This window comes from Podarcis bocagei, assembly GCF_964188305.1.
Source record: "Podarcis bocagei genome assembly, chromosome: 2".
Taxonomy (NCBI): Eukaryota; Metazoa; Chordata; class Lepidosauria; order Squamata; family Lacertidae; genus Podarcis; species Podarcis bocagei.
Genome location: NC_138126.1, coordinates 76812092 through 76824940, shown reverse-complemented (window position 1 = coordinate 76824940; position 12849 = coordinate 76812092). Strand labels below are relative to the sequence as shown.

The window sequence follows — 12849 nt, the reverse complement described above, 5'->3', positions numbered from 1 at the left end:
CCATGAAGGAAAGGAAAAAATTAAACAAAAGAATAAGAAAACATTATAATTCAGTTGCAATATTTGCATATTGCTGTAAACTAGCAATAGGTGTAACTCATACCCCAACCAGCATGGCCAGTAGTCAGGATTGATTGGAACTGTAGTCCAGCAATATCTGGCTTTCCCTGTTGTTAAACCATAATTAAAAGTTTGCCAGGAGCATGCATATGGCTTCTGCTTTGTTCTTTTTAGTAGGAGCTACAAGCCATAGTCCTTGGCTTAGTGTTTCATCTTGTGAAGCCAAGATTTGTTCTTGATTTACTATGATCTCCTTGTTTGGATGTAATACTGAGTAAATGATCCAAGCCACTAAATATTGTTTACTATAGTATGCAAACTTGGCCTTTTAAATGTGATTTTTGCATTTAAGTTCCCCTCAAATTTCTGTGGTTGGTTATAAATGTTGCCAGTAGTACTTCAGTCAGTAAGCAGCCTGACTAAAATGTATGTTGGTATTTGCTTGATCTTTAATGTGAATGGAGCAAGATTTCCATTAGCCAATAATCTATGTGCTAAACTGGAAGCTAATCGGTTTAGAAGGTAGTGAAATATGGCAAACTACACCCCATACATAGTTTATAGATACATGCTGAGAAGATTTAATTGTTACATGTAGTCCTGCGTTGGTAATAAAATGGGCTTGTGTGATCTTATCCATTTCTTGCATTACAGAGTTTTGCAACTTTATGGCATCATGCCAGTAGATGCCCTGTTTACATGGATAAAAGTGTCCGCCTGAAAGTTACGCAAGGGAGCCTTAATCACACTTGTGGGCTTGGGTTGAAAATTTCTTTGGTTATTCTTCTTTTGTGAATGTTTTGCAGACCCAAGATAAGACTTTGGGAGTTTGTCACTGTGCAGTGGCTATAGTAAAGCAGCTACACAACCAATGAGTTGGTGGCGTCTTAGGAAAGTTATACATGTTAAAAACTATGCTGAATTTGGAACAAATACATGGCCATCTGTTTGGAATTAATGGCATGCATTTCAACCATTCCCTCTTGATAGTTGATCCACAGCTAAGCTAGCTATTGTTCCGAGGACTCAAAGTGTCTTAAAAGTTGGGAAGGAAAAAACAGCACAGTAAGGATTGAGAGGCTTGGCTGAAATCCAGTGGCATCTGTCCAACAGCAGAGCAGGCACTGTTGGCAGAAGAAGTTCCAGATTCTCCTTCCCTACATCTTCTGCATGCCTCCATAATCTTGTCCAGGGGGTTGGGGGATCCTGTGGAGCAAATTGGGAGGGACCTGGGGGAAGGCTGCAGGAGTAATGGGAAGTCCCGCCAAATAAGAGAATGACCACTGTGCAGTGATGGCTATGGTCAGTCTAAGAAACTCAGGTGTCTTAGCAAGAAACTCAGGTGTATTATTAAACCTAGCTTGCTGTCACCGCAATGGAATGTCTATTTGCCAGGGGGTTGGACTAGGTGACTCTAGGGGTCCCATTCAGTGCTACGATTCTATGATCTCAACTGCGTTGCTTGACTGTAGCCTGTCCTTACAACAATTCACTTGTCCCAGTATGCAAGAAGGAGAAACACACACAGTAGAAATGGAAATGATATTAACTGTGAACTAAGGCAGATGTTTTTAAACTGATCACCAACCTGGTGCCCAGGAATATCCTTGTAGGCGTAATTGGACCCATGCCAGTAGCAAAACACACCTGGGGAATATTGAACACTGGCTATTGCCAGTTGCTTGTTCTGATTGTCTTCCAACAATTTAAATACACTTAGTTCTTTTGCCTTTAATTTTAAAAGTGGGGCAAAATGTTAACTGAATGAGTGCGCAAAGTGTTCACACTCCACTTCTCATATATATGAATTCTAACAGTGAACTTTTTTTTTCATTTTTCTTGTGTAAAAGGCTTCATTAAATAATTCTAGTTATTCTTGTTATTGTGACTGTGTTGGTGGGGCACACTAAATTTAAGCTGGATCAGTTGTGTCACAGCTGTTGCCAAAATCCTCTCAGGAACTATATGCACAATCTTGCATTAAAGGGTAATTAGAATTTATAAGATCTTTATAGAGTGTTTAAGGCATGTCTCAAAAATTCTCAAAATCAGGAATTTACAAACTGACTGGCATCATTCCTTTCTGTTAGTCATTTGTGAAGCCCAGTCTAACAGCAATACTATTATATGTATGTATTTTTAAAAGCCACGTTTTATTACAAAATGACGTTAATAGACACATCATATGTCAGAGTAATAAGCCAAGGTATAAACAAAGGAGGCAGGAGAACATTGCTGCATTCCAGTTCAAACACTTCCTAACTTCCAACTGTTCCTCACTACAAAAGATTCTTCATAGTCTTCTAAGACTACATGAGACTAAGCACCATTGCAGGCCAGAAACAGCAAGAGAGAGAAAGATGTTGAAATCATCAAGCTCAGCCCCGAAGGGATTGCCGCTATCTCCCAATACTTTATGTTGTGGCCATCTTCCTATATCTCTACACCTTAATAATTTGTTGCAGACAAAAGTAATTCAGACAACAGTAATTTTTAAAGTAGGGAAGGGGGACTAGAACTAGTGTCACATAACCATCCTGCCAAGCCTTTTTTCACTGGCCCACCTGATACCCTCCACTTTTTCGCGGTGGTGGTGGTGGTGGTTACAAAATAGAACATATATGCTGCAGTGTTCCCAGGAACTATTCTTTCTCCTGTCTCCCTGTATTCTGTCTTCGCCAGTGTTTCCAGAGCCCTCAACTCACATTGGACCAATTCTTGGCTAGCGTTCCCTTTGCCTTCAGGAGTACTCAGCTTTCATTGCCTATGCTCGGAGGTGACTGGGAATTACCAGAGGTTCCACCAATCTCCTACAAGTTTCATGAACAGCAAACAGCAGAGATCTTAAGAGTAATTTAAATCAATTAAGAGCCAGTGGGGCAAGTTAGGTCATATAGCAAATTAGCAGGCACATCCCTCTTACGGTGGCTGTGTTTGCATGACCAAATCCTGGGTTAATAAATCAGGACATGTATGACCTTGGTGCATTGGCAATTTCTCTCTTTTGTTGCCTCTTGACTTTTTCCTTCAGACAAGCAGTTAATCATAGTTTTCAATTATATGTGAACTGAGAGCCATGGTTAATGGCATCCAAATAAACAGGATTCAAAAGCCAACTTTAAACCAGCCCATGCATAATCTGGCTTATTTTCCAGTTTTGCATGCCAGACTTGAAATCTATATATTATATATATTGGAAGACTTGTAGTGCTGCATCACAACCCTTTATTTGCATGAAGTCAAATAATAACCCCCATGGGACGATTTGCATGAAATCACTATCTTGGATTTGCATGAAATCAGGATAAAGGAAAGGAGCAAAAAAGAAAGTAGAAGATGGACACACAGGAAAATGGAAGCTTTAACAACAGCAGAGGTTTGAGTAAAGCAGAGATGGAACCAAACTGAGGGGGGAAAGTGGTGATTTTAAACAGTGGCAGAGATTTGAGTAGAGTGAACAGGGAGTAACACTAAGATGGGAAAGTGGCAGTTTGAAACGTTTTGAGTACAGTGAAAATGAAACTGGGAAAGGTTCTGTTGCATTAACTTTTTGGTGTTTTCTTCTCTATTTTCCTTATCTGCTATTTCTCCATGTTAAAACTATTAGGGGTTGGTTTTTTTTTTAAACACCTCAGTGTGCCCTTCTTCCTGATTTACTTAAACCTCTGATGTTGTTTAAAACTTCATTTCAGTGTCCCTCTTTTCCTGCTTTACTTTAAATTTCTGCCGTTGTTTGAGTACAGCGAGAAGAGAGAAGCAATGAGGGGGGAGGAATGGCTGCTTTAACCTTCTTCCTCTTCCATTCCTTAGCTGCCTCATGTGATATAGATCCCTCAAGTATTCCACAGTACCTTCCCACAAAGCATTTCACTCTTGGTACCACATGTTACCTTATTGAAGTTCCATATTCAATATAGTAATATTTGGACAACATCCTTCAACTGAATTTAACTTTCCCTCACTAAACAAGCTGACAGGCTAGTTCCTTACGATTCTGTTAATCTAAAAGATGCAGTAGCATGTATCATTATGGGATGTGTGCTCCAAGGGAGCTGCAGAATAGGAGAGAGAAGAAGGCATGGAAATTGAGTGATCTGTGTTCAAGAGGGAGCTGAAAAAGTGGGAAGAGTAAAGGGAAAAAAGGAGTGAATGTGAAAATGGGGTGGCAAAAAGGAGGTAATAGGAAGCATAGGCATGGGGTTAAAGCAAGGAAATGAAAGGTTCTGCAAAATAGAGGGGAAGGGGAAGCTCTAGGGTCTTAATGGGGGGGGAATGGCAGGGGCTTGGTAAGTGGAGTGAGCAGGGGCACAGTACCTAGCGCATTTATATTATTTCATTTATATTTTTACCATATTAATGAACACCCTTAAAAAGTAATTTAATGTTTCATTTTTTCTGCTATGAAAGGTTTAACGTGCATTTACAAGGAGCAGTTTACAAATAGTAAATGTGTATTTTGCTAAATATTAAAGTGAGCCTTTAAATTGTACATTTCTTAGCATAGTAAATAGGAATAAATTTTCGCTGGTGAGATCCAGTATAGAGACTCTTGTGTCAGCATGACAAGACCAGTTGCTGTTTTGACAGTCTATAGTGGGAGTAAACTGAGCTGTCACATTTTTGCATGCATGAAGCTATTAAAGCCACACTTAGATCTCCTTGTATTGCAGGAGTATGACATCTACAATACTTCAGCCTTATGTTCATTTTGTCAGTAAGGTTTATTGACATTATCTTGTACTGTTCCTGCAGGGAATGTTTTTATTACTTGCTGCATTATTATCTTAATCCTGTAAGTGGCTTGTTAAATCATTGTGGTGGTCTGTGAAACATAGCTGCACTTATTTAATGTGAGATCATCAAACTTTGTGGTTGTTTCATTTTAGAATGCAGAGGAAAGCCGAGGCGTTGAAAGCAAGAAAACTAAACTAGAAGAAAAGGCTCCTTCAGCGCACAAAACTTCCAGTAACAGAGAGTGAGTGCCTGTTTACACTATGTAAGATCCGAAATGCATGAAGCAGAAGTTTGCTCAGAGCACACAGTTTTAAAAGTGATCCATTTGCACACAAAGTTCCAGTTTTTGTTTGATCAGTTACCCCTGCAGAATTGTCAGATTGCTTTCTTTAAAAGAAATCTCAATTTTGGGTTGACACAGCACTTGTTCAAAGGTAAAATTAGGGGGGAAATGTATACCTGCTTTTAGCAAGTATTTCTTACAAAAAAACTGCCATGTCAAATGCTCCACCACACATATAACATTTGGTAGTTCAAATTGCAATTTGTCCATTCTGAAGAGACAGCTTATAAGAGCTCCATTTTTTTTTTTTGGTAAGTGGGCACCTTTTGGATCATAGCTCGTTATCTCTACCTTTTTAGATCGGGGTCACCATCCTTTTTCAAACAGTGGGCATATTTGAATTTTGAGAATGCTTTGGGCACCGGTCCCAAAATGGCCATGGGCCACTGGTTGACCACCATTGCTGTAGAGTGGGAGGGGGCATCTGTAGCCCTCCAAATGTTGCTGCACTACAACCCCCATCATCTCTAACCATTTGCATCAAACAACATCTGGGGACAGGGGTGTCACAAGCTCCTATTCCTGATTGGTGGGTTTTTCTGTTTAATGTTGTACTTTTAGAGCTGCCATATTTTCTTCATTCTTACATGAGATATTTTTGCTAGTGGTACTTGAACCATGGAATAGGTTTGCATAGGTTCATGGTGGCAGTAACTTGCACTGGTTAATATTTTTTTCCTTTATGGGGCAGATCATCAAAGCAGAGTGCTGTTAAGGAGAAGGATCTTCTTCCGTCTCCAGCCACAACCCCAGCCACCCAGAAAGATTCCAAGCAAGAGCATGGGTCTCGGAAGAGAACTGTCAGTCAGTCGTCTTCCTTGAAATCGAGCAGTAACAATAACAAGGAGAGTAGCAGCAGCAAAGGTAGCTCTTCTAAACAAAAGAAGACTGAAGGGAAGGCCTCAAGTAATACCAAGGAAGCAAAGGTAAAAAGATTATACTTCTATCATAGTTTCCCCTTGTCCATAACCTTTCGTTTGCACTTTTTGTAAAACCAAGTATATAAGCCCTCTTCAGAAGAAACCCTTACATGTTGAACAAAAAATGGGAGCAGGGCTGCATTGACTGACCTGACATACACATGTTAGCTTGGCCTGCCCTCTTGTCCATGCCTACATCACAAATGTTTGCAAGAGTTAACCTTCCTGTGTAGTCTTGTACCAGCAAAGGCATCCATGTAATCTGGAACCAGTAGAATTTCAGGTTGCATGGATGCCTTTGTTAGTACACCTGTTCCTCTTTGCAGACATTCATGCTATATGCTTTTAGACGTCAGAGGGAGAGGCTTGTTTTCCACTCAGACATTGTAGGAGTATTTGACTGTTTTTGTCTGGGTAAGGCTAGAATTTCACAGCTTTTGAGTTCTCTAATTGAGACACGACAGCTTGGGGTTTATAAGATACCTGTTAGTGCAGGGTGGTCCAATGCATGGCCCAGGGGTGTATATGACCTGCAATGCCTTTTGGTGTTCCCCAGGCAACATTTGATGTCCCCTCCAAAGGAGAAGGTGTGAGGGCTCTGACAGGGTCCTTAGAGTCTTCTCATCTCCTTTCCAAATCCTAGTTAGTGCTTTCTCAGCTTTGGGAAGGAGGTACGAGGACTCTAGGACCCTGTCAAAGCCTCGCACCTCCTTCCTAAAGTGCAGCGCCCTTTTACTGGGATTTGGGAAGGCTGCACAAGGGCTGGTTGGGCAGGGGGATCAGATTTTGGTCTTGTTTCCCCCCACCCCACGTGACAAGGCAGTATGCAGCCTGTGGATTGTATGCTGAAGTAAACATGATATGAAAAGTTGTACCACCCTGTGTTAGAGGAACCTTTGTGGACATGAGCACACCTTTAAGTTGACAACGAAGTTGGTATGTTGCCTGCCGGTAGTTCCTAGACTGCTAATGTTACTCTGAATTAGAGGTTTTCTGTTCATCAGTGGTCAGTGTTTCCTTAATAGGAACATAGTACAGTGCTGCCTCGCAAGACGAAATTAATTCGTTCTGCGGGTTTTTTTGTCTTGCAAATTTTTCGTCTTGCGAAGCACGGTTTCCCATAGGAATGGCAGCACAGCTCCTACCTTCGCAAACCCAAGAAAAAGGAAACAAACTTGCAAGACGTTTTCGTCTTGCGAAGCAAGCCCATAGGGAAATCCGTCTTGCGAAGCAACTCAAAAAATGAAAAACTCTTTTGTCTTGCGAGTTTTTCATCTTGCGAGGCATTCGTCTTGCGAGGTACCACTGTAGTAGATAAACTAGTAAGTGAAAGTAAATTTGCTTATGCCTCAGGCAAAACTGGAGTGTTGTAGAAACTAGGACAATGGGAGGACCTTAGAAAGTAAACAAGTGGCTAAATACTTCACCAAGGAATGTAGCTGCAAAAGTCTTGATTTTTTGAGCCAAGTAGAGTTGGACTAAACAGTGCCTTCACGGGGGAAATTCCAAAGAGCTTGTGTATGTGGCAGGAGTTGGTTTTTAATAGATTTTTTGGCACCCTTCTTTTAAGCCTACACTGAGTTATGTCTGGACCAATTTAAAATTAGGGTAATTAGTATCCCCTCATAGTTCTGCTGGGTTTTAATAATTCTCCTGCTAGGGTAGTATTGATGTGTTCTATTAATGCATTAGCCTAGTTGGCTGAGTTTCATTATTGAAGCAGAATTTGGTTTATCTGTTTTGTAAACAGATTTAACATACATATGATGATTGAAAGAAAAACTAAAGTTGAATAGAAAGAAGACTGTTGACTCCCTTCAGATGTTAAAAGGGCAGTGTGACGCTTCTTGCTCCCCATATCCCCTGTGAACCCGGTTCCAGGTGAACTCTCAGGAGTCTCAAGCTAGAGGGTTTTCTTTTTTCCGTCATCATGCTTCTCTGTTTCCTTGGTTTATCAGCTGCCATTGGCGTAATTAACACTAGAGATCCTTTGTAAACCCCCTGCCTTGGTTTTCCCCCTCTCATGGAGGAAGTACAAGCCAGTTAAACTTGTGTTGTATGAAGCTCCTTCCCTTCCTTTTACACCTTCTAACTCTCATTTTCCCCGTGACTTCACACAGACTCGCAGGTTCAAGTGCACACACAAGGTTTCTCTCTCTCGGTTTCATTCCTTGTAACCTTTCAATTTGCGTGCTTTCACACCCCAACTCCATACCTTTCTCTGCCTCTAGCTGTTTTTCTTCTACATTTCTCACTTACAAGCTCTCTCCCCGCTGCTTCTCCCAGCAGCCAATCAGCCCATTCCCCCCCCCTTCCTTTTCCCTCTCTCTGTGCCTACAAGCACACACAGTTGTTTGTTCTGCTGGGTTTCCTTCTTTTTGCTTCCACTTCCCTCCAGAGTTTCTCGCTGTTGGTGAGCTTTAGGACCCACCCCGCTGGCTGCTTGTGGCTCTTTAATCCTGACAGGGTGGGACAGGTCAGCGCCCTCAAAGCCCTTGACACCCCCCAGCCTCCCAGCTGGGCCCCTCCCTTCCCGGGCAGATTGACAGCTAGAAAGACTGCTTCTCTGCTGCCGCCTCTACTCACAAGCACAAAAGTACGGGAGGAACAGAGAGGTGCTAAAAGCCCTAGGAGCGGGGTTGGCCCATTGCACCTCTGCCTTACTGTGATGTATTTTAAGTTCAAGTTCAATGGGGGAAACAGCTGTTGGAGGGTTGGAGGAAGGAGCGAGACATAACCGTGATTACGGAGAACTGTTGGGGACGTGGGAGCAGTGATAAGAATGGTGGGCATCTGAAAAGCTTGCTGTAGTTATTAGATTTCAGAACTTTGGCCACACTGGAACTTGTGGCTTTCTTTGGAAAAAAGTATTGCACTTCGTCTGGAAAGTAAAATATCTTTGGTTGTATGCTGCACTGTTACATAATGGCAATATTCAGCCGTTGCTCAGGCATCTGACTGTAATTTGACCCTTCCTGCATAGTTCTACTGCAGCATAGGTTGGAACAGCACTGAGGAGACCTAACAAAGCTGTATAGCTGTGAGCATTAGAAAATACCTAATAGGTTGTATTAATTAATTATATGCAAACAATAACAATTGGGTTCCTAATTGAAAAGTGTCCCTGTTGTGTTTTGAATCTGTTGGAGTCCATATGGCAACATCTGTGTCGGTCAAGCTGTATATGTGGTAAACATGAATGATGCTACACATCTGGATTGCATTTAGCCAGCCTGAGCTCAGCAAGTGAAGCACAAGCAGTGAATATTTGTTCGCCCAAAATCAGTGTTTTAACTAATTGTGGTCTGTCTTCTTTCAAGGAGAAGCTTTTAAATAATTCTTCAAACTGCCCTTCTGCCTCCACCATGACTACAGATAACTCGAAGTCCCGGAGAGCAAAGCTAGTGTTTGATGACAGGTGAGAACAGATAGAAGTCAGGCAGTTGGTCTCTATGTTACCAAGAATGTGTGATGAATATTTATACTGACATCTGTGTGTCGTCCATTTTAGTCTTTTTGCTCTGTCTTTCTGACATGATAGTTTGGGTACCTTTGCGCTCATCTGTTGCAAGGAGTTACAGCTGCCAGGAGTGAAATGCAGCATGAGGCCGTCTATTTCTGCAAACCTGCAGATCTTCTCTGAGCTGAATTAGTTCCCCTCTCCTCCCAAAAAGACACTGTTCTCCTGAGAAGGGGCACAGCATATGCTTTGCATGAGACGGGTCCCAGGTTGAATCCCAGACATTTCCTTCAGGGAGGGCTGAGAAAGATTCCTGCCTGAAACCCTGGAGAGCTTCTGCATTATAGATCAGGGGCTGGGACCACCAGCCTGCAGCCCAATCTTGACCTGCCAGAAGACCCACAAGGCCATTTCCCTTAAACCATGCCCACCAGTCCAAACATGTTTTGTTGTGGAATTGAAGGCCAGTACTACATATCTGCTGTGCAAAGCTAGTAACACAGACCCAAACCAGTACCAAACCAAACGTCATTCCTTTGCCTCCAGTACAGTGAGAACACATTGTAAGCCAAAGTGCCACTGTGTGGATGCAATGCATTGTGCCAGTGCAGGAGGGGTGTGTTGTGAGCATTGTCAGGCCAGGAAATTAGGGCTTCTCACACTGTATCCTGCATGCTGCTAGAGCAGCTTAGAGCTCCTAGATAACCCTCCATAAATGGGAGAGGCACCAAAGGGTAAGACTGCCCTGATATTATAATAATAATAATAATAATAATTTTTTATTTATACCCCGCCCTCCCCAGCCAAGGCCGGGCTCAGAGCGGCTTACAAGCAATAATAAAAACAAGATGAGTGATTACAACTTAAAAACAAAAATAAAATACAACATTAAAATAATGGAACATTAAAATATTAAAATGGAGCCTCATTGCAGGAGAAGGAAAAGAAAAAAGAAAAAGGGGGCGGAGGGAATCAAATTGGCTCCAATCCAAAGGCCAGGCGGAACAACTCTGTCTTACAGGCCCTGCGGAAAGAGATCAGATCCTGCAGGGCCCTGGTCTCATGAGACAGAGCGTTCCACCAAGTTGGGGCCAGTGCTGAAAAGGCCCTGGCTCTGGTTGAAGCCAATCTAACTTCCTTAGGGCCTGGGACCACTAGGGTGTTGTTATTTATGGACCTTGAGGCTCTCCGTGGGGCATACCAGGCGAGGCGGTCCCGTAGGTACGAGGGTCCTAGGCCGTGAAGGGCTTTAAAGGTCAAAAGCAGCACCTTAAATCTGACCCTGTACTCCACCGGGAGCCAGTGCAGCTTGAAAAGCACTGGATGAATATGCTCCCATGGCAGAGACGCTGTGAGGAGCCTCGCTGCAGCATTCTGTACCCGCTGGAGTTTCTGGGACAGCTTCAAGGGCAGCCCCGCGTAGAGCGAGTTACAGTAGTCAAGCCTGGAGATGACTGTCGCATGGATCACTGTGGCCAGGTCGGGGCGGGAAAGGTAAGGGACCAACTGCTTGATGCGGCGAAGGTGGAAAAATGTCGCAGTCTCATAGGTTTTCATTTTATGTTGCAGGACTTACTCAGCAGATCACTACTTGCAAGAAGCAAAGAAATTAAAGCACAATGCTGATGCATTGGTAAGGAAAATGCTAAACTGTTGTTTACTTAGAGGCATTGCTTATTGTCCTAGGTTGGCATGATTATCCTCCCCCCCCCCAACTATTTTGCCTGACACTGTAGTAGTAATCCTCGCTTTTATGAGTTGATTGTCAAAAGGCTTTGTATTTCTTTAGTCTGACAGGTTTGAGAAAGCTGTGTACTACCTTGATGCCGTCGTGTCATTCATTGAATGTGGGAATGCATTAGAGAAAAATGCTCAGGAATCAAAGTCCCCGTTCCCTATGTATTCTGAAACTGTGGAGCTGATCAAGTAAGTGATACAGAACATGCAACAAGCATTGTAATAAAAAATGGTGATTAGGAGCTCTGGTGTGAGTGCCTTAGTAAAACATTGAACAAAAATATTCCACTCTCGGTATTTTTCATCTTGGGGTTAACTGCAGATTTTTTGGCACAAAGGATAAAGCACAAACCTCACATTTTTTCATTAAAGAATTGTGAATAAGAACTGAATGTTTTGACGTGACAGTTGCTTACACCATTTTTTGGTTGCAGGTACACTATGAAACTGAAGAATTACTCAGCACCAGATGCTACTGCAGCAGACAAAAGGCTAGCAGTGCTGTGGTATGTACAGTTTGAGCAATTACAGTTAAATAGCTTTGAAGGCAGACTATACCTGTATAATATACATTTTGTGATAAGGAAAAAAACAAAGCTTACTATCTAGCCTAATGCTGTTAGTTCTTGACTGGCAACAGCTTTTCAAGATGTCAAGGAGAAGTCCACACTTCTACTTGGGATTTAGTATCACTTTAATCTTCTTTGAATTCAAATGTTCTAATACTCCTGGTTATGTTACAGAAGTGCACTGTACATTTCTCATCACATAGCTGTTATTATTTGTACTGCCATTGGCAATATTCCAAAGTAATAATTAGTTTACTGTAGTCACCTCATTATTATGTACTATAAAATAATACATTTAGTATTTTACATCCCCCAGACCGATTTTTGGTTAGTCATGTCGTGTTTTATTTGTTTGCACAATTTCATAACAAGAAAATTATATATATAATAATTAAAGTGATGGTGTTATTTCTTTTTCTAGTCTTAGATGCCAGTCCCTGTTATACTTAAGACTTTTCAAACTGAAGAAGGAGAGTGCCCTGAAGTATTCCAAGACATTGACTGAACATCTAAAGGTAAAAAACATGTTCATTGTAGCTTTGGAAAGAAATTGCCTAACCCAAAGGGTTATTCGTTGTGATCATCATGCTTCTCTATGCAGGAATGGGGTTTTTTTGGGGGGGGGGGGCGATGTAGTTAAACTTGATGAATTGTGTAAGAAAGACATTTGTATTAGGTGACTAATAAATTGAATGAAGAATAATAACTCCCATTATCCCCAACATCTGGCATCAACATACTTGGTGACTGCTGTATTTTCCAGATTTTATTGTACAATTTATTGAATGGGTTGTTTTTCCTCAACAGAATTCCTATAACAATTCTCAAGCACCATCACCTGGTATGGGAAGGTAAGTGTTTCTTTAATACACAATACTAGGTTGTATCCAATGGTGCCATTCAGAAAGGCTTCCATCAGCAGAACAGGGAGGGAAGCATTTTTCAGCAATTACTCCTCTATTATGTGCTCCATAGTCGTCTCTGGAGAGCCACACAAGCTTCTGGAGCAGATTTGGGGTTTGGTGC

General features: G+C 41.9%; 1 protein-coding gene across 4 annotated transcripts in view; it reads left to right on the top strand.

Moving 5' to 3' along the window:
* Window positions 1-12849, top strand: part of AFF4 (ALF transcription elongation factor 4) — a gene marked incomplete at its 5' end in the record, with an annotated part of 51205 nt that overhangs the window by 30501 nt on the left and 7855 nt on the right. For all 4 annotated transcript variants that reach the window (XM_081185302.1, XM_081185304.1, XM_081185303.1 and 1 more), the window contains 8 exons: window positions 4947-5035; window positions 5829-6063; window positions 9378-9475; window positions 11087-11150; window positions 11307-11443; window positions 11689-11760; window positions 12245-12338; window positions 12631-12674. In XM_081185302.1, the coding sequence (XP_081041428.1) occupies window positions 4947-5035; window positions 5829-6063; window positions 9378-9475; window positions 11087-11150; window positions 11307-11443; window positions 11689-11760; window positions 12245-12338; window positions 12631-12674 (833 nt within the window). The remainder of the gene's footprint in view (window positions 1-4946; window positions 5036-5828; window positions 6064-9377; window positions 9476-11086; window positions 11151-11306; window positions 11444-11688; window positions 11761-12244; window positions 12339-12630; window positions 12675-12849) is intronic.